The sequence below is a fragment of the Stegodyphus dumicola genome, chromosome 5 (assembly GCF_044657685.1).
Source record: "Stegodyphus dumicola isolate Sdum_Otavi_A_Nest chromosome 5, ASM4465768v1".
In the NCBI taxonomy this organism is placed as follows: domain Eukaryota; kingdom Metazoa; phylum Arthropoda; class Arachnida; order Araneae; family Eresidae; genus Stegodyphus; species Stegodyphus dumicola.
In genome coordinates this window covers 19940728-19963643 of record NC_140772.1, presented here as the reverse complement: position 1 = coordinate 19963643, position 22916 = coordinate 19940728, and the positions used below count along the sequence as shown (strand labels likewise).

Below are 22916 nucleotides of genomic sequence, written 5' to 3'. Positions count from 1 at the left end.
ATTTTATTTATTTTATATGTGAAAATGTTCATATTTGGAAAGGGTAAATACTTTTTCGCGATCAGGTAATTTCATATATGTTCTTTTTACCGGGTTTAAAGATTGAGAAAATTGTCATGTATTTTCGTGAAATTTTTCTAATTTATGAGAAAAAAGCAGTGTACATGGATATAGTGAAGAGTGTGCGCAATGCCATTTTTGTGCAATTCTGGGATGTTTTTTTAAGTAAAAATAAGTCGGCGTGTACATGGTTTATGTGTATGTGTTATTTTGAAAAACGCGTAAGGAGTATGGTATTGTGCACTTTTTCCCAATTTTGCAGTGAATATTTGTCATGATTAAGCAGTTTTGTTAGATAAAATTTCTAGCATAAGTGTAATTCGGCTAGTAGATTGTTGGAAGAAGTGTTCAGTAGATAAAAAGAAAAGAAACATGTCTTTACTTCGTGAAGACAAAATGGCGGCGGGAAAAAAAAATGGAGGGTTGCTGTAGGAGAGTTGGTCGCCAAATTTTCGCCAAAAAAACGCCAAATTACCATAATGTAAAGATCAACCTCAAATAATATTCTACAGCATTTTATTAAATGTTTTTCACAAAATAATAATTATTTGATTAATATGTTAAAGAAATATGAAGTAAAAAAATAGCCATTTCCCCTTGATTTCTTTTTATCAAATTCAGCAATTATTTTTTAAATATTTGTATTATGCACTATTTCTTTCCGATATTTCGTATTGCCAGACTCTTTAACCTTTCTTCAAACATCATATTTCTCAGAGAATTTTCTAACCTTCTACATAAGAAAAGAGGAACTCGAAACACGAGAGAAGAAAGTGAGTGAGATTTTTTGGCTCAAAACCAAAGATGATTATAATGCGCCAAACATAAGGTAGGATGATCTAATTTGATGAAATAAAAACAATTGCTTAGAAAATAAAAAAGGTGGACAAATGTACCAAATCCAGAGAATGAAGTAATAAAAGCGCGTATTAAAATACAATACACAATCTTTCAAAATATATTAGATTAAGTAATAAAAGCCGGTCTCTTTTTAATAATAAAATTAATTACAATTGACCTCTCTTCCGATTAAACGGTCGAGAGGTAAGTCACAGCTATTAAAATATTTCTGAGGAAGACTATTAAAACATGGGGTTAATCTTTGGAATATGGTAACTTGGCGATTTTTGGCGAAAATTTGACAACCAACCCTGCTACAGCAACCTTCTACTTTTTCTTTTTTTTCGACGCCATTTTGTCTTCACGAAGTAAAGACAGGTTTCTTTTCTTTTTACTTACTCAACATTTTTTCCAACAATCTGCTAGCCGAATTACGCTTATGCTAGAAATTTTCTGGAACAAAAGTGCTTAATCATGACGAATATTAACTGCAAGATTGGGAGAAAGTGCAGAATCGCAAACTCCTTGCCGCGTTTTTCAGAATGACACATACACAGTAACCATGTGCATGTCGACGTATTTTTACTTAAAAAAAAACATGCCAGAATTGCGCAAAAATGGCATTGCGCACACTCTTAGCCTTATCCATGTACACTGCTTTTTTCTCATAAATTAAAAAAATTTGCACGAAAATGCAGGAAAATTTTGTGAATTTGTGAAAGTCGGTAAAAATGACATATATGAAATTACCTGATCACGAAAAAGTATATACCCTTTCTAAGGATGAACATTTGCACGTATAAAATAAATAAAATATCCAAAAACTTTTCCCTCTAAATTATCTATTATAAACGTCACCTGCGAATTTATAACGCAAACATTAAAAATGGTTGCAAATACTTAGTGTCAAATATTTAAATTATTTCCATGCACGTCTACTTCTACTGAAACATATTCCAAAATGCTACAAACATATAATTCACAAAATAACTATCATTTAATTAAAATATAATTAAATTAAAAAACACTACTTAAAATATAAATAAACACATATATTAAATTAATAAAAATTAACTTAAAATCTTAATTACTTTAAACTAATTCATTGCTAATAAAAATTTTCCAATAATAGCATATTAATTTATTTATTCCTTATATTTAAAACAATGCATAAAAATAATATCCTCAAATGATTAAAAATGCTAACTTACCTAATCTTCTACAGAATCTTGAGTGCATGGCGGATTACAAAATGTCCATTTTCATCAGATTTCTTGCACCGCCATTCAAGCTTATCTGTAATATCCTTCCTTTCATACAATCTCATTTCATTCCCACACAACACACAATGAAGCTAAATACAAAATGCTAAACGCCATGGGATCCAAAAATTAAGGGCCATGGGATCCAAAAATTAAGCAACACGTTTTCACAAAACACACAATGAAGCTAAATACAAAATACTTGCAGATATTTTTCCAAATTTTCCCCCTTTTCCGATTAAAGAACTGTGTTTCGTCTATAAATGTCACATGACATATCTCATGATCTCTCATTTCTCTCACACAAAATAATGCGTAATTGGAACTAGGAACTTCTCACATTATTGCCAGTCCTAGGTAGTAACCTTTATCGCCTACCAAAATGTCGCCAAACTGCCTGTTACCATATTCCAAAGATTAGCCAAACATGAACACTCGATTAAAATATAACGGACTGACAGAACAGGAACAAGTACAGGGGGCACCATATCATCACTATGAGCAAAAATGGTATTGTCCCGGTGTACTACCTTTCCGTATTTATTGAGAATTAAAGAAGGTGACATATAATCATACAGATGTTATACATTTGGATATACAGAGCTACATATCGTTACATTTGGTGATGGTAATGTTCATAAATAGGTGAGATCAACAATTTAAGGATAAACTCATTTGGACGCCATCCTGTGTTACTCTTCAGACTGTGTTGGATGATAAAATCGACATAAATGGAAAATTAAACGTGAGCATCACGTTTGGAAGTGCTGCCTACCATCGCACGGCATATGTGTCGGATATTACAGATCCATGAATACTCGGATTGGACTTTTTAAGGAAATACAATTTTTTTCTTAGACTTAAAAAATAACAGACTGCTTTGAGCATCAGAGGATATCACTATTCATCATCAGAAGCGATCCTCACCTGGAAAAGCCGACATCTTCTCTGAAAGACTCTACTCAGAAAGCTACCGAAATCATACTAGAGTGGAAGAGAAATACCAGACTAACGTAGCGATTATCCAGAATAAATAGATCGTAGCTTAAATTATCAGACGATAAGTTTAAAAAACAGGATCCATTTATTATTATTCAGGAGAAATAGCAGTTACAAAATCAGATATCCGGAGTAAATAAAAAAGAACTACTAATAACTTTTTGTATGAAGTTTACTGCATCGTGACATTTAACAAAATGCCCCGATATTCCTTTGCGAGCCCTTTTATAGCCTCTGGAAAGGCGCAGCTTCCAATAAATGACGTCAGCCTCGTCAGCCATATCAGTTCGCTTTAAATATTTCCAGAACATTCTATAACTGTACGTGTAGAAAAGGCGGGAAAAACAACTTGACTACGGGGCTGTGGATTTAATTCCACGTACTTTCAAATAAGAGACCGTCGCCATTAAATATGAAAAAGAACATACAGTTAGAATCTTAAGTGTATTCTTGACTATAGACATTTTATTATTACAAATATATATATATAATGGAAGGAAAAATTACACAACTGCACATTAAGTGAATGGAAGGATTTTCTGCTTCTATAAATGATCCTTGGCATTCTTCCGTGTCATTAGGTGCAGTTGTAGATACGTGGGTACCATCTACAGCGCCGATGACACCAGGAAATCCAAACTTTCGACTGAATCGTAATTCGATTTGATTTTGTTGAAAACTCCTTACCGTAAATTTTATCCATATGATGGAACTACCAGAACAAATAGCATCTGTAACTTCTCAAATAACCCAACTGATATATTTCTGGCTCAGCTCTATATATATGTCAGTAACAACATACCTCTGGTAACTTCAAGAAGCAGAAAAGTTTAAGGCACACAAAACCTGTTCTAAATAAATAAATAACTGTACACATATATATGTAAAAACTGTATTATAAATATATTAACATATGCAGTGGAAGAAATTGCAGTACATATTCCTATTTATACCCTTTCTTAAATCGATCCCACCAGCGGCCGAGCGGTTAAATTGCTGAACACTGGTAGTTTGGTACGAGGTTCGAATCGGCTGCATGGGCGTCTTCGTAGTTTCCTCCATGTGTAACGTGTATACGAGATAGTTGCCTAAGAAAGCCCTTCACGAAGGCAACCTTTACCTTAAGCAGATATCCCTCGAGGCTTTGCCTTAATCACATAAAAAAACACTTTTTTAATCTGAATAAAAAATACACAACGGAGATTTAACACCTAAAAGCAGATCACAAAAAAAAATTTCATAACTAATTATAAATCGTTCATTATATATATTTAAAAGAATTTAAATAAATTCATATTTAAAAGAATTTAATTTAATTGGAAATTATACAGGAATTTAACTTGAATTATACAGGAGATTCTAAAAACTATTGGATATTCACATTCATGTCGGTACAGTTAAAACGACTTAAAATCTTTTTAACTCAAAGCAATTTAACATGAATGTTGAATTTAGGATGTGCATAATTTGAATATATACTTCATATTTATTAATACATTTGTTAATGTATTAAACTTTTATATACTACAAATTAAAATAAAAGTAGAGGGAAATACATTATAATCTAAAACATAAAAATTCAAAATTAATCATCAAAACATGAAATTAAGTACATTAATATATACATTAGTTTAAAAAATTACAATTTTAAATTAAAAGTAAGCACTCCTTCTTTATATGTGAATACCGAAAACACCAAATATATTGTTTTCACTAAAATTGAATTAAAAAATTGCTTTTCTGATAGATATATAGCTAGAAGCCTATAGCATACTGATATGAAAACATGCGAATTATTTCTTACCTTTAATTTAGAAGTTAATGCTGTCTTTGTTGTGGATGCTCCGGTAAAATATGGCCTTAATTTATTGATGAGTGTCCATGCTATAGGTTTGTCGAAATAATCCAATAAAAGTAGAACCGTTAGCATCAAATGCGTTATTTCTATCGAGAAACACTCGAGTTTTTCGCAAATCTTAAGAAATTAAAATATCTATTACGTACACTTCAGAAACTATTCGTAACCTCCGCCACCTTCAGTTTAGCTCAAAATCGACACTCAGAAAGTTAAACGGCAGATACACAGCTGAAGGAAAAATTTCCGACGCGTCCCAGACTCACTCTCTGTCGAGTAGATCGCAAAAAAAACGACCAGTTCTTCCATCTCGACGGTGTCCACGCAGACTGCATATTTCCAAACCCTACCCCACTTTTCTAATTTTTGACGTCACGGAAAAAACGACTACTGTTTGTCTACGAGAAGATGTCTGGCGGGTGGCGGTGACTATAGCAACAGGGCTAGTATATTTCAAATAGGGGCGAATCAATAGTTGCTTTATTGTTATTTTGTTTTTGGCGACTGTTTGCTGAGAGGAAACGAGCTTATCGTTCATCTTCAAGACACCCCTACGGAAAATGGGTCAAGACTCGTTTCTACGGCAACAGACAGCTGCAGACTAACTGGCGAGAGTTTTCATATCATAGACAGACTGTAGTTTCACCTGGCAAACAGAAGACGGCGTACGCCACTTTTGACTACTACGGCGCGTTTTCGAAAGAATTGTGGTGCTGAATAGTGTGCTTAGGTGCTAATTGTGAGATTTTCGCAATTTAAATTATTATGATTGGAAATTTACACAAAATCTTTAGTGAATGGTTATTGTTTATCGCTGTAATTTATTGGTGGAAAGAGGAAAATAATTCACTGCTAACGTATGCATTAAGAGCATGAAAAATCTGGAAGGTGATACTAAGCAATAAATGGGATGCATTCATCGCAGAATTCAGCGACGCCAGTAAAACAAACGAGATTTTTCGAAAAACTTCTCCATATCTGAAGTTACCATATAAAAATTGTACGTGTGCCAATACAGCAATTTTGATTAAAAAAATTTTCACAAAACTTCAGATCAAGGAATAAGAAAGAATTGCAGTGCCTCTGCGTGCTTAAAAACTACGAAGCATTCTGCAGACTTTTGTGCCAAAATCAAGGTTGACAAATAGATTAATAGATTTTAATGTTTCTTTTAGAGTTATACATTTCAAAATTATTAAAATAACTTGCACAGTTGTTTAATTGCTTAAAACAGCAATAAAGCTCATCTATAAAAATATACAAGGCACTTCATATTTATCAAAATATTTCATTTATAACACTAAATATCTTCGTAACTGAAGTATAGTCAAATTCCGGACTCGTCCGGACTTCGGCGATTCCGGATTATCGGTTTTTCCGGATTATAGATCATCAGTTTAAATCTGGTAAGATGGCACCTAGAAATTATAAAATTAAAAATATGAAACCATAATTTATGAAATAAAGATCAATTATGATCTAAAGAGTATCAAAATTTACGAAAAAAAAAGCTTAATATTTATTTGTTTACTTTAAACATTTCTTTCAACGCACGCATGTGTAAAGCATACATTACGCATAGTCGAAATTAGAAAATTGCAACCAGAAAACTATTTGATGTGTATTCGTGATATTTAAAATGACGAGGAAATTTATTTAAATTACATGTATCGGAGTATATCGGTGTATATTGGAGTACATCGAGGTGAAACACTACATTTAGTGAGGAATTATAAGCCGAATAAAATAAAAACATCTGCCCTGAAGATGAGGATAGGGCTGACAGATCAACTTCCAGTTCATTGAGCGCCGTGACGTCCCCCCCCCTCGCAGAGCAGCGCGAAATTGATAAACAGATTTCAGAATGGTTAGAGAAACAAATCAACTCTCTGTCACTATCTTCATGCCTTTATCCATTTTTTTGCAGCAATTCCACTTTTTGTTTAATGGACATCGAAAAATGATTTCGCTTTGTAGATCCTTTGGCAGCTCTAGAACTGGAAACTCTTTTTGACATAATCGAAAGTTCAAGCTTACTTTTTATAAAATTTCTCTAACAGTCTGCAAAAAATAATAAGCCGGATCCAATTCGAAGATTAAAGAACAACGCAATCTGCAACATTAACTGAAATAGATAATTAGATAATTTTAGCCTAGCTTATACCGTCCGTTATATATTAAACACACGTGCGTAAACGCATTATGCGCATGCGTAAACGCATATGAGCATGCGTAAACGTATTATGCGCATGCGCGGAAAGTTTGTAGCTTTGAAGTCCGGATTAAAGACTTTTGACTGTATTTTGTTCTGTTTGATAAAAGCTTAACTACTTTATTCATTTGTTATACATTAAAATATTTTCTGATTTATTTAACATAATTATCAGTATTACTAAATGTGTTAAGAATTTCCATACATGCTTGTGCAGTGTGATTGCATGTTTGTGTAATGAACTTTGATTTTCATGAAAGAAATGCAATCTCCGAATAGACACTTTTTTGTTTTCCAGTTCCTGTGTTTAAAGGTTTTTCGAATTATTAGTTGATGTGAAATGCCATGAGAATTTCTTCATATTAAAGCGTAGAATGATTTCTATGATAATTTTAATAACATCCGCGTCTGATAGATAATACGGATATGTATAGTACTATATATTAAATCTTTCATAATATTTTGGAAAATATTCATGATTAGTCAGATTTTTATTCAGTTATCTGAAATACATCTTATATGAGAAATTTTAGCAGAAAATATGGGCTTGAATCTATTTTAGCATAACTGGATCATATTATCTGTTCTACACTTCGTTCATGAAAATTGATTTTTATAGATTTTTTATAGTTATAATCGGAGATTTTGTTGCAAAGTCGATATTGGGGCTACAAACTTCATTCTAGTTGCATCATCCACTTTTTAGAACTACAACTCCGTGCCTTATTTTTAAAGTAATATACTTGCACTGGCATTAGGAATAATATACTATGTCATGCGGATAATATATCGCATATCTTGTTGAACCAGTATGTAGAACTGTCTTTAACCCCTTCGCGACGCGTTTATCATATATGCATCAGCAGTTAATACATATCATACATACATCAGCAGTTTTTACTGGAAAATACATGCATGGAAAAGCTTAGAAACACGTAACGTTGCACTGCCGTAATGCAATATATTGACAGAACGAACATGGACGCCGCTTGTTAAGTAGGGTTTCATTTCCCGATAGTGGAGGAAACTGTGATCTCTCCCTTCTTCTATTCTCTAACCCCCTTGAACACGGCGCCCTATCTCAATCAAATCAAATAAAGAAAATCAAATATTCTGGAGAGAATTTAAGGAACAAATTATATATAATAAAATATATATTGTGTGTTACGAAATGTTACATATAGTCTTCCGTAAAAAAAAGGGGGGTCGAAATGTATTTGCTAATAGGGGCTCATCTTCTTCAAGTTATCTCTTTATATGCATAAAAAAATTTTTGTTTCATGAACCAAGGTTTTTTTTTTCTTTTTTCTTTTTTTTTTATTGCGAAGTATTAAAATCATTTCTTTGATCGTAACTGCAACAGTAAAAAAAAAAAAAAAAAAAAAAAGTAGCAATAATAAAACTCTCCACATATTGTTATTTTAATCCAGGTGTCTTTGGCAAAAATTGAGGTGAAGGGATTTGGATGTGATGTTATTTCACGAAGATTAGGTTGTTGCGTCACCTGAAAATTATTAATATTTAGTTATATAAGTGTTGCGAAATTTACATTAGAAGTAAGCTATTGCTTTATTATGCGTAGTCAAGAAAATATCGGTGAACTGTTCATAAAATTTAAACACGTAATGTGTAAATTTAAAATATTACCTTATTCAATATGTACATAAAGAATTGAGATAAACATTTGTATAAATAATTTTTAAAAAACCGTTGAATACGTAAATTGCCTTGCTAAAATCTTAAGCGATATGCTATATGTATTGCATTAAGTACTCCTTAACTTGTTTACAGAAACGAATTTATTTTAATAACATACATTCTCTCTAAAAGTTTCTTTAACCATTCTTTCCTTTCTACTTTCAGCATCTCGTTGAAATATGTTACAACTGAAAAGTGCACTATCGTGTAAGTCAACCACAATTAAAGCAATGTTTTTTAAATAATATTGCCCGGCAATATAAGATTATGCCAAGTCTGTCCGGCAATATTTAAACTGTATTTAAGAAAAAGAAATTAGGAAGTCTATAAAACCATATATAAATACAGAGAGAGAATAATGTGTGTGTGCTCTATACTTCATATTCTGTACAATCTGTATCTGTGTAAGGAACAATCAGTATATTGTATTCTGTTTATGTTTAGCATATCGAAGATCAGTTTATCCTTCTTATATGTATTCCTGATCACTACATGATGTTGATTATTATTGTATTTCACGAATGGAGCAATACAATTTGGATTTTTCCTAATTCTTTGTAATTTTTTCCAGTATTCTTAACTTGACATAAATGAGAAGTTTACATTTAAATAGAGCTAATACTGAATGCATTTCTTCAATTATTCATGATGGTAATGACTAAAATTTTCTGTTTAGTGTGAAAGGAGAATAGTTATATTTTTTACTTTATAAATTAAAACTGGATCAGTTTGGTAGTGAATTGAAGGGTGAAAAGGTTATATGTAATAATATAGATTTCTGAATATTAGATATTGTTTTTTATCTCTATATAAGAAATATAAAGAAAATGGTTAATCTTTGGATTATGGTAACTCGGCGATTTTTTGGTGAAAATTTGGCGACCAACCCTGCTACAGCAACCTGCTAGTTTTTGTTTGGACGCCATTTTGTTTTCACGAAGTAAAGGCATGTTTTTTTTTACTCAACATTTTTTTCCAACAATCTGCTAGCCGAATTACGTTTATGCTAGAACTTTTATGGAATAAAAGTGCTTAATCGTGACGAAGATTAGGTGCGAAATTATGACAAAGTGCAGAATCGCCCACTGCTTGCCGCATTTTTACAAATTGCACATATACGGTATCATCCATGTACACGTCGACCTATTTTCACTTAAAAAAACATCCCAGAATTGCACAAAAATAGCATTGCGCACACTCTTGACTATATCCATGTACACTGCTAGCTATATCCAAGTCCTAGCTAGTAACCTTTATCGCCTTACCAAAATGTCGCCAAACTACCTGTTACCATATTCCAAAGATTAGCTAAGAAAATATCCAAATTTCAACATTTTGCATAAATTGGAACATTTATGTTTGGATTTTCCTTTGCTGTAACCCTCTTTGTGGCATATCTTTATGAGTGTGCTTTTGAAGATCTGTGTAAGAGTGTAATATAATTTTACACAGTAGATAAAACCTTTAATAGGTAAAGGACTAAAACTGTATTGTTTTGTTAATGTTAAACTGAATGATTTGCTAAAATCTGAATTTTATTCTTCAAACTATTGTGTTGCACAGAGAACTACTAAACTGAAATTAATTGATTAAAACTGAAGATCTCAAATGAAAAAAATTTTCTAATATTGAAAATTTTGTTACCTATGAGTATATTAATACTAGAAGTTTTCATTGCCATTTATTTTGTGTGATATTAGTCTACAAGCCAGCATAAATAATTTATGGGCTTGCATCTGTCAGTCATAATGTGACATTAAATTTACTAGCTGTATGGAAAAGATAAGTTATATGAAAAATAGCTAATGTGTTAGTCTGCATTTTAGTTGACTGAAATAATTATATTCATCACAACTGTGCTGCATCATTCAAGAAATATAATATATAAAAATGATGCTTGTCCACTTTGATTATTGAAGTGGATGGAAGGTTATTTATTATATGTAAAATTCAAGCTGGTCATGGTCTTTGCGGAAATGAATATTTCGTACCTGATGAGAGATCTCAGAATATTATAGTGTTGTCCTGAAATTTCTGAGTTCACCAGAATCTCATGAATATATGGTATTTCTGTGATTAAAATTCCAAAATGACTCCCTTCACTTTGTACTTTACTCTTTTTCTTCCAGTTTACATTGAATGCAAAATCAAATACTTCAGAAGCTGGCAGAAATTTTCAAGTATAATGGATTGGAAAGCCATTTTTTCATACAGAATTTTACATTTATAACCCTTGGGGAAGTTAATGAGTGTTTTCTTCCTCGAATATTTAATCATTCTAATGAAGGATCCATAATATGTTCAGATACTTGGAAATCTCCCCCAACAGAGTTAGAAACGGTTAAAAAGTATGCCTTTAAAGTCAATTTAAATGCATTCTGAGATCTAAACTTGGCTGCTATTAATGTGTGGTACCCTATTTTTATTGAAAAGAAACAGCCCCTTTTCTTTGGCTTATCTCATGGGTTTAAGAGATACAACTGTTGAAAAATACTCACTGAAACTTACTGTCAAACGATTGGAAGGATTTCCTGGCATCCACTTTCGCACAGACTTAACCTCTTGTACCAGCAAAAAGATATATGTAACCAGATAATCTTCGGCAGTTGCACTGGAAACTTTAAATGGCCTTCCTGTAATGCCCTTCAGATTTTCACTGACAGCAGTAAAAATGAATGTGGGAGTTGCAGTAGGGGAGTTTTCATTGGAACACCTGTTAATAGCATTAACTTTAAGACTAGAAACCCTGATCACTGCTCTGTTTTTTTTTTATTCTGAATTTATAGCAATTGAAGGCCTTAAGGCTGGCTGCATACACTTGCACTGCCAACAAAGATATATTTAGTTGTTCGTCCTTTTCTTTTTAACAATATATAATAGTATGAATACTGTTTGAATAGCAGTAAAGTGTATTCTTTTAATTATTTTCATTTGCATTACTTGTAATGTAATGTTTCTAGTTATTTCATCATATTACAGAATTTGTAAAGCTGTTTCCATATCATATATATATATATTGTAATTTTATATTAACAGGAAACATTTTCAGGTATCCATAAAAAAAAATGAATAAACGGGGTAACATGGCAACACGTCGTCTCAGGCAAGACTACATGAGGATTATGAGGGATCCTGTTCCTTATGTTAAAGCTCATCCTCTCCAACAAAATATTTTAGAATGGTAACTATGTATTTCAGATGCTCTTCTCTTAAAAAAATTTCAGTTTTCATTATTGAGTATATTCTGTTTACTGTTCTGACTTTGGAGCAGAATTGACTTTCTACTGGAAAAGTGAACAATCTTGAAACTGGTAAAGCAGTTGTTCTCAACCTGTCTTTTCCTGTGCACCCCTTTCTCCATTGCTGGATCATTCCCCATTCCTTTTCAAAATTTTAAAAATATATGCATACATTCATTTAGATTCCCTTTGATGTATTTTTATGAGTTAAACAACAAAAAGAAAATGTTAATAAACATCAAAACTTTAACAAAAACAGTTTTTTATATTCATAAACTAAATATATAATGGTTAAATAAAAGGCTTACTGCATTCCCCCTGAAACTTTGAAATTCCCCTTTGGTTGTGAATTCCTGGCAGAATACATTTGTTAACAATAGTCTAAACTTGTTTGAAAATCTGGTTGATCTTTACATTATGGTAACTTGGCAATTTTTTGGCGAAAATTTGGCAACCAACTCTCCTACAGCAACCCTCTATTTTTTTTCCCCGCCGCCATTTTGTCTTCACTAAGTAAAGACATGTTTCTTTTCTTCTTATCTACTGAACACTTCTTCCAACAATCTACTAGCCGAATTACACTTATGCTAGAAATTTTATCAAACAAAACTGCTTAATCATGACAAATATTCACTGCAAAATTGGGAAAAAGTGCACAATACCATACTCCTTACGCGTTTTTCAAAATAACACATACACATAAACCATGTACACGCCGACTTATTTTTACTTTAAAAAACATCCCAGAATTGCACAAAAATGGCATTGCGCACACTCTTCACTATATCCATGTACACTGCTTTTTTCTCATAAATTAGAAAAATTTCACGAAAATACATGACAATTTTCTCAATCTTTAAACCCGGTAAAAAAAACATATATGAAATTACCTGATCGTGAAAAAGTATTTACCCTTTCCAAATATGAACATTTCCACATATAAAATAAATAAAATATCCAAAAACTTTTACCTCTAAATCATCTATTACATTATACACGTCACCAACGAATTCATACCGCAAGCATTACAAATACTTAGTATCAAATATTTAAATATTCAACTTAAACGTATACCAAATTCCTACAAACATAAAATTCACAAAATAACTATCATTTAATTAAAATATCACTAAACCATGTACACATCGACTTATTTTTACTTAAAAAAAACTAAATCATTGCTAATAACAATTTTCCCAATAATACCAAATTCCTTTCCACCTTACATTTAGAACAATGCATAAAAATAATATCCTCAAATAATTAAAAATACTAACTTACCTAATCTTCTTCAGAATCTTGATTACGTGGCAGATACACTTTTCTAATTCATTCAATAAAATTATTGAAAGATTTTTTCTGCGAATTTTTCCTCCATACTTCCTCCGCTAAATAAAAAGTAAACTTCTCTTTATCACAATGCCTAAATACCCATTTCGAATTCACTTTAGTTAGGGCCATGGGATCCAAAAATTAAACAACACTGTTTCACACAACACAGAATAAAGCTAAATACAAAATTTCCACATTTTTTCCCGATTTCCCCCCTTTTCCGATTAAAGAACCATAATTCGTCCATTAATATCACATGACATATCCCATGATCTCTCATTTCCCTCACGCAAAATAATGCGTAATCGGAACTGAGTACTGCTCACATTATTACCAAAGTCCCAGGTAGTAACCTTTATCACCTCCAAAATGTCACCAAACTACCAGTTACCATATTGTAAAGATCAACCGAAAATCTCAATAAAAATACTCACTGAAACTTACTGTCAAACAGTTGGAAGGATTTCCTGGCATTCACTTTCACATAGACCTAACCTCTTATACCAGCAAAAAGACAGGTACCAAGTAATCTTCAGCAGTTGCACTGAAAACTTTAAATGGCATTCCTGTAATGCCCTTCAGATTTTAACTGACAGCAGTAAAAATGAATGTGGGAGTTGCAGTAGGGGAGTTTTCATTAGAACACCTGTTAATAGCATTAACTTTAAAACTAGAAATCATTATTACTGTAATAGAATGCAAAGTTGTTACATAGTTTTTCTCTAAAATAATTAATTCAAATGTATGTTTTGTTCTTTTTAAATAACTATATTAAATTTCTATTTTTTTATTATTGTTATGAATTGAAATTCTGCTTTAAAAATCCATCCTAATTCTTGTAAAAGCACATCTTGTAGCAAGTATATATATAAGAAAAATAAAGAATATGTAAAAAATTAAATTAGCAGCATAAATTAATTTCCCTTCTGTATTCTAAAAATAGCAACATCTATTTGTGCTGCGCTGCGTCATTTCGAGAAAAATCTATGTCGTATGACTCTTATGTAATTCTGGTGATGTAAATTGAACTGAAACTCAAGCAGCCAATAATAATTTTAAATATTAACTATCCAATCAAAATGCTTTGAGAACCAAAACTAACTCGGTTTGAATTAAGAGTTTATCCTGAACATTATGCACTTTCTTTCTACGCTTTGCCTTAGCTGGACTGCAGTCTGTGTGCTTCTTTTTTGCTGCAAATCTATCAAAAATGTAAGCTATTTGGAATAGGCACATTTAATGTTGCAACTTGTGTGTAGCCATAACATGTTGCTGAAAATAAAACTGAAGATTTATCTGCATTCGCCTCCAATTTCCTAGTCATTATGGATCAACACTTCTATGCCATCAAAATTCCTACTCCTGAATATATTACATATATATATACACTGCTGGCCATTGAAATTACAACACCATGAAGAAAAGCAGATACAAAAAGATATTTTTTGCACGTAAACAGTATGGCATGAAGATAAAATGATTAAATTTATAAGCAGTTTGGAGGTTTACAGGGGTGCGAAATTAGTAGAAACAGCTGCCATCCATGGCAGCTAAAACGGCCCTTGCCCCATTAGGCATGGAATCAAACTGGGCTTGGATGACAGAAACAGGCAACTCATTCCATGTTGCTTCAAGTCTATGCTACACTTTATCAACCATATTAGCTGGAGAGGGGTGGCAGGCCAATCTCTCAGCAACCCATGACCAAATGTTTTCAATGGGTGACAAATCTGGAGACCAGGCAGGCCATAGCAGCAATCGAATACGTTGTGTATCGAGGAAGGTCAGAACACGATGTGCAACATGTGGTCTTGCATTATCTTGTTGGAAGATGGCATCTGGAGGCCTCAAAGATAAGGCAGAACCACTGGACATAAGTTGTCTGAAATGTATCAATCTGCATTCAAATTCCCGTTGATCTGAACTAGAGATATGCATGTTGATCTGAACTAGAGATATACTTCAGTCATGTACCAAATGGATGCCCAAACCATCACACCAGGTGCAGGTCCCTATGCCGATATCAAAGCAAACGACGTTCCGTCTTCTCGGATACTCCAGACACAAATACGGCCATCAGAATCCTGCACGCAAAACCGGGACTCATCCGAAAAAGCGAACATTGTGCTACTCCTGTATCCAGCTTTATTGTCTGGCTCACCAGAAATGCCATCACTCTGTATGCTGCATTGTCACGGGAATACGAAGTAATGGTTGCAGAGCTGGTAATCCACGCTGCTGTAAACGTTGACATACCATACGAGCTGATACTGGACATGCTGCAAACATGCCCATTTCCTTACTAATGGTTCATGATGTGGTCGTACGGTTTGGCTGTGCTGATCTCACAATATGTCTATTCTCTCGGGCATTAGTCATGGGAGGGTGTTGAGATTCTGCATGCCGTTCAGTATGACCCTCAGCAACCTATTAATACCATATTCACATGGCAATGGTTGGATGTCGACCAGTACAATGGGCGATATCACAGTACGATACTCCACATTCTCGATAGGCAACGATCCTGCCTCTATCGAATTCCAACACTTGCAGTTAAGCATTTGCTGTTCGTATCCGAGGTGTAACATGATATGAGCAAACTCCAACCTTACGAAGCACTTTCCGAATGAGAAATAAAAACTTAAAGCACAAAATGTTAGACTTCCGTGACCTCACAAAAATTGGTCAAGGAATTTGAAGTATGCGATTTTCATGAATTTTACAATGTCAAAAAGTCAAACATATCATCCTTCGTAAGGGGCGAGTTGAAAAATAAGGATAAATCAAGGTTATTTTTATTTTCATTTAAAGTCTTTCAATGATATCCCATTGGGATTTAATAATTTAATTAAGTTTGTGGTTTGCTTCTTTAATTTGTAACTTTATTAAATGTGGTATACCAAAATAATTTTCATGCAAGTAATTTCTAAGTTTTCTAACATTAAAAACCCATTAATAATATTCATATGCAGTTTTATCAGAGAGTATTATCTAATAGTCATATGGAAAATAAACTTAATGAGAAATATTTTTCAGTTTTAATTATGTGAACAACAATACGAGTTGTCTAGGTGCCAATGGTAGTGTACTACCATTTCCTACAACACGAATTCCTCTCTGAAATTTTTTTGCCAAAAAAATAAAATAAATGGAAACTAAAACATGTGCTAAGTACTTCTTAAACTATTGTGTGTTATTCCTGTTCCTGTTATAAGATATGTTAGGTCAAATGTGCAGTAATAGTCAATATTGCAAAATAATTATACTATACATTTTAATGAAGTTTGTGGTTTGCTTCTTTAATTTGTAACTTTATTACATATGGTATACCAAAATCATTTTCATGCAAGTAATTTCTAAGTTTTCTAACATTAAAAACCCATTAATAATATTCATATGCAGTTTTATCGCATTGAGAGTGTTATCTAATAGTCATATGAAAAATAAACTGGATGAGAAATATTTTTCAATTTTAATTGATGCGAACAACAATGTGAGTTGTCTAGGTGCCAATACTGAAGTGTACTACCATTTCCTACAACACGAATTCTTCTCTGAAATTTTTTTGCCAAAAAAATAAATTATATGGATACTAAAACATGTGCTGAGTACTTCTTAAACTATTGTGTGTTATTACTGTTCCTGTTATAACATATGTTAGGTCAAATGTGCAGTAATAGTCAATATTGCAAAATAATTATACTGTACATTCACAAAATAATATTCAATTAAATATCCTAATAATTAATATTCAATACATAATTATTTTAGATGTTGTAAAACATCCAGGAAAAACTGATATGTGCAAGTCATCTTTGATCAGGAAGATCTAAGAGCTGTATTATATTGTTAAATTTCAACACATTCTTCAATATGCTCTTGCACATCCCAAATTTGCTATCAGAGAAATAAGCAAATCATCTGAAAAATAAAAATCCTTTGGGATGAATTTTATAGGAAAGTATATACTTATGTATTAATGCAACTACCTTGGCGCAGTGTGGCAGTTTTTTACACATGAAGAGGTAACAGTTGGTTGGGTTGATCTTTACAATATGGTAACTGGTAGTTTGGCGACATTTTGGAGGCGATAAAGGTTACTACCTGGCACTTTGGTAATAATGTGAGCAGTACTCAGTTCCGATTACGCATTATTTTGTGTGAGGGAAATGAGAGATCATGGGATATGTCATGTGATATTAATAGACGAATTACGGTTCTTTAATCGGAAAAGGGGGGAAATCGGGGAAAAATCTGGAAATTTTGTATTTGGCTTTATTCTGTGTTGTGTGAAACAGTGTTCGTGAATTTTTGGATCCCATGGCCGTAACTAAAGTGAATTCGAAATGGGTATTTATGTATGTATTAATTTAATGTATGTGCTCATTTATATTTTAAGTAGTGTTTTTGAATTTAATTATATTTTAATTAAATTATAGTTATTTTGTGAATTTTATGTTTGTAGGAATTTGGTATACGTTTTAGTTGAAGTAAACGTGCATGGAAATAATTTAAATATCTGACACTAAGTATTTGTAATGGTTGCGGTATGAATTCGTTGGTGACGTGTATAATGTAATAGATGATTTAGAGGTAAAAGTTTTTGGATATTTTATTTATTTTATATGTGGAAATGTTCTTTACTTTTTCGCGATCAGGTAATTTATATATGTTCTTTTTACCGGGTTTAAAGATTGAGAAAATTGTCATGTATTTTCATGAAATTTTTCTAATTTATGAGAAAAAAGCAGTGTACATGGATATAGTGAAGAGTGTGCGCAATGCCATTTTTGTGCAATTCTGGGATGTTTTTTTAAGTAAAAATAACTCGGCGTGTACATGGTTTATGTGTATGTGTTATTTTGAAAAACGTCTAAGGAGTATGGTATTGTGCACTTTTGCCCAATTTTGCAGTGAATATTTGTCATGATTAAGCAGTTTTGTTAGATAAAATTTCTAGCATAAGTGTAATTCGGCTAGTAGATTGTTGGAAGAAGTGTTCAGTAGATAAAAAGAAAAGAAACATGTCTTTACTTCGTGAAGACAAAATGGCGGCAGGAAAAAAAAATAGAGGGTTGCTGTAGGAGAGTTGATCGCCAAATTTTCGCCAAAAAAATGCCAAGTTACCATAATATAAAGATCAACCGTTGGTTGTTTTCATGACTTTTTTCAAAACGATTCCCAAAGTATTGATAATTATTGTAAGTCAAAGTCAACATTAAAACAAAAATTCGAATTTTTAAATAAGAATTACATGATATATTAAAAAAAATAAAATGCTTACATTTTTCTCTGAATCTTCCTGTAATTTTTCCCTCTATTCTTCTCCTCAAGTTCACCACGATCTGTTTTCGTGCAAGAAAACATAAGAGATTAGACATTGCTCAAATCTCAGCAGCACCAGCTGTCTACCAAATGCATCTCCTCATTGTTCGCTTTAAAGACTTTGCATTAAAATTCTGTGTGGAGAAATTTTGCTGTACTCTATTGCTGGCAAATTTCACAAGTGTATATTTTAAAATTAAGTTCAAGGCAAAAATATCGCAGTTGGTTTATAAAAGCCGTTGGAATGCAACAAAAGAAATGCATGCAAAAATGGTGATGTTACTTGATTAAAGGATTGTTATGACCATGGTTGCCTGACGAATCGTTATGCACATGGTTGCAGAGTTCGGCACATTCTTAAAATTTGTATACTTCTGCTTAGTGCAACAATAAATGCCAGAAAATGAGGCACAATGTTTTGCCCAACGTTGTTTTTAGAATTTATATGTGAAGATAAAGTTCATTGATTTTATTTTAATAATTTCATTTTAAATAAGTTAAATGATAATCCATCATTTATAAAAGAAATTCTTTAGACAGATGAATGTTAGTTTACTACAACTGGCATTACGAACTTGCATAATAATAATTCAGAAGACAAACAACAAAAAATGAGGCACAAAGTATTTGAAAACTCTGAATAATTGCATTGTCTTTTACTGTAAGATAAACAAATACATTTCTTTTAATGTAATAGGAGGAGTTTCATATTTTCATTATTTTTTTAATTTTAAAATGTTGTAAACATATGTAGTTGAAAAATGGAATAATTTTTTGCTCATAAAACAGTATAAAATGTGTCTTTTTTCTGACAAAATTAAGCAGTGGAATTATTTTTATTTTCTTAAATACATTTGCATTTGAAGTAAAATCAATAAGTATTATTAAGTTTTAATTGTATAGATTCTAAAATGAAAGATTAACCGTGTGTTTATATTTACTGTGTTAAAAGTAACTAAAAACTATTTTTTAGGTTAAAGAAATTGCATAATCTATTACCCTTCAATTAAAGTTATACTAAGAAAAAGTTTCTTTCTTTATTACTCGTCTGGTAATAAGATACTCTTTTGGCACTTAAAAGCTTGTGATGAAACCATTTCAAATTCTAATAAGGAAAATCAAATCGATACTTTAAAGAAAGTTCATCTGTTTAGCATCAGAGCCATGCTATCAGATTTTAATCCTTGAAACAATTCTCATAATTGCTTTTCCTTTTGCCTTTCAAATCCTTATTTATGCAGCATTTGTGTCCCATTACTGGCAAGTGCGTGACTCGCCCAAAAACAGTATGGCTCAGTGTTGCACAGATTCATCTAGATTAAATTAACACCTTTTTAAAGGTATGCATTGTAAAATATATTTTCAGATTACTTAAATCAAAGAAAAAACTGAAATCATGTAAGAAATGAAATTAATTTCGGATAATGTAGAAACAATAAATAATCTGCCTAACTAGAAAGTTGGATGTCTTGTTTTGGGTAATTGGAACTTTTCTCGGGTTTCATATTTATGTTAAGCGAGAAGATTAGCGTGAAGTACGTATCTCATGTTACCTCAGAACTTACTTCAAAATATATTTTTCAGAATTTTCACCTTTGGTCTTTAAAATGATATTAAAATAATTCCAAATGCCCAAGCTAAGAAAAAATGGTTTTATTTTCATTTTATAATTGCAGAAATGTGTGGATACCAAAGAATCTTCCTTAATTTTCTCGCACTACAAAATTCATGCATCTTGTGTTCATGCATCACTAGTACAAAATTCATGCATCTTGTGTTCATCATTCATGCATCAGGTGTTTTTCTTGACACTAATCATTTCATTCTTAATGATTTATAGTCTGTAATGTTTTAGTACCTCAAAAAAAGTGCTGGCAGCGAGCCTTCTCCCCTATCCCCCATTTTCTTCTTTTTTTCTGTGTGGGGAGGAGACTACACAATGTGATTTTAAAGGGCCTAATACAGTCAAAAGTCGTTAATTCGGACATCCATAATCCGGACCTCAAAGCTAAAAACTTTCTGCGCACGCGCCGCATTGACACATGCGCGTAGGCATTTATGCATGCGCGTAAGACTTTTACGACTGCATATACGTGTGTGCGCAAATGCAGAATACGTTTTTGCATGCGTGTTTAATGTATAATAGAGTAATACGGTATAATAGTACGGTATAAGCTAAAATTATCTATTTCAGTTAATGTTGATGATTGCGTTGTTCCTTAATCTTCGAAGTGGATCCGACGTATTATTTTTTGCAGACTGTAAGAGCAATTTTATAAAAGTAAACTTGAACTTTCGATTATGTCAAACAGAATTTCTGATGCTGGAGCTCCCAAAGGATCTACAAAACGAAAGTATGTTTCGATGTCCATCAAACAAAAAGTGGAATTGCTGCAAAAATTGGATAAAGACATGAAGAAGGTGACAGAGAGGTTAGTGAAAACGAAAAAATTTCGATTGACAAGTTAGTCGGTATTTTCGACACAGCAATTACAGGACTTGAACAGTGGAACTGAACAAGAAATTATGTCTGTTTATAGAATTAAAGAGAAAGTATTATCACATGAAACGAAGCAACTTAAACAACTTACATTGAAAGAAATGTTTAATAAAGTAAACAAATAAATATTAAGTTTTTTTTTTTTTTTTTTTTTTTTTTTTTTAAATTTTGGTACCCTTTAGATCATAATTGTTCTTTATTTCATAAATTACGGTTTCATATTTTTAATTTTAGAATTTCTGCATGCCATCTTACGAGTTTTAAATCGATAATCCGGAATCGCGAAGTCCCAACGAGTCCGGATTAACGACTTTTGACTGTACTCTTTCATAGCATCACTCATAGGACTTGCCTCCTTGATAGTACTATCATTGATCATGCTATCAGACATTTACATTGGCATTGTCCATTTGGTTTCATTTCAAGTTCCGTTTTTGATACTGTGTGGTGCAGTATTGCTGTTTTCTTTCAAACACTCACAAGTTTATCATCTTCAAGTATTAGTATGAAAGACTTTTTTTAGTAAAGGGTGTAATGATTTGATATTTTGCAAAACAGATAATTGATTATTCTGTGTATCTCGAGGAAAGTGCATCAAGCATTTTAAAATATATTATATATTTTTAAATACAGTCAAAAGTCGTTAATCCGGACTCGTCGGGTCTTCGACGATTCCGGATTATCGATTTTTCCAGATTATAGATCATCAGTTTAAATCTGGTAAGATGGCATGCAGAAATTATAAAATTAAAAATATGAAACCGTAATTTATGAAATAAAGAACAATTATGATCTAAAGAGTATCAAAATTTACACAAAAAAAAAAGCTTAATATTTATTTGTTTACTTTACTTTCCTCGCTATCGGAAGCGAATTATAATGACGAGGAATTTGATTTAAATCATATCAAAGACAGAGTACATCGATATAAAATACTACATTTAGTAAGGAATTATAAGCCAAATAAAATAAAAACATCTGCCCTGGAGATAAGGATAGTGCTGACAGATCAACTTTCAATTCATTGCGCGCCGCGGCGTCCCCCCGCCACAGAGCAGCGTGAAATTGATAAACAGATTTCGGAATGGTTAGATAAACAAAGGATATGCCTTTATCCATTTTTTGCAGCTATTCCACTTTTTGTTTAATGGACTTGGAAACATACTTTCGCTTTGTAGATCCTTTACATAATAGTAAATATATATCGGAAATTCTATTTGACATAATCGAAAGTTCAAGCTTACTTTTATAAATTTGCTCTAACAGTCTGCAAAAAATAATAAGCCGGATCCAATTCGAAGATTAAGGAATAACGCAATCTGCAACATTAAGTGAATTAGATAATTTTAGCTTAGCTTATACCGTCCATTATACATTAAACGCGCATGCGTAAACGTATTTTGGGCATGCGCACATGCATATTCGCAGCCATAAAGGTCTTGCACGCATGTGTCAACGCGACGCATGCGCAGAAAGTTTGTAGCTTTGAGGTCCGTATTATGGGTGTCCGAATTAACGACTTTTGACTGTGTTATTTTAAATAACATATATGTGTGTGTGATGAAAAAGATGCATTAATGTCGATGACATAGAA

The 22916-nt window shown here is 32.3% G+C and overlaps 1 protein-coding gene across 4 annotated transcripts in view; it reads left to right on the top strand.

Moving 5' to 3' along the window:
- The first annotated feature begins 8588 nt into the window (after positions 1-8588).
- Positions 8589-22916, top strand: part of LOC118196091 (ubiquitin-conjugating enzyme E2 J2-like) — a 28510-nt gene continuing 14182 nt past the window's right edge. Inside the window, exons 1-3 of one of the 4 annotated variants that reach the window (XM_035367490.2) lie at positions 8589-8784; positions 9092-9133; positions 11976-12107. In XM_035367490.2, coding sequence (XP_035223381.1) covers positions 11992-12107 — 116 coding nt within the window. In that variant the 5' untranslated portion in view covers positions 8589-8784; positions 9092-9133; positions 11976-11991. Of the gene's footprint in view, positions 8785-9091; positions 9134-11962; positions 12108-22916 lie in introns of all 4 variants that reach the window. The other 3 variants (XM_035367492.2, XM_035367489.2, XM_035367491.2) reach the window with 3 other exon arrangements.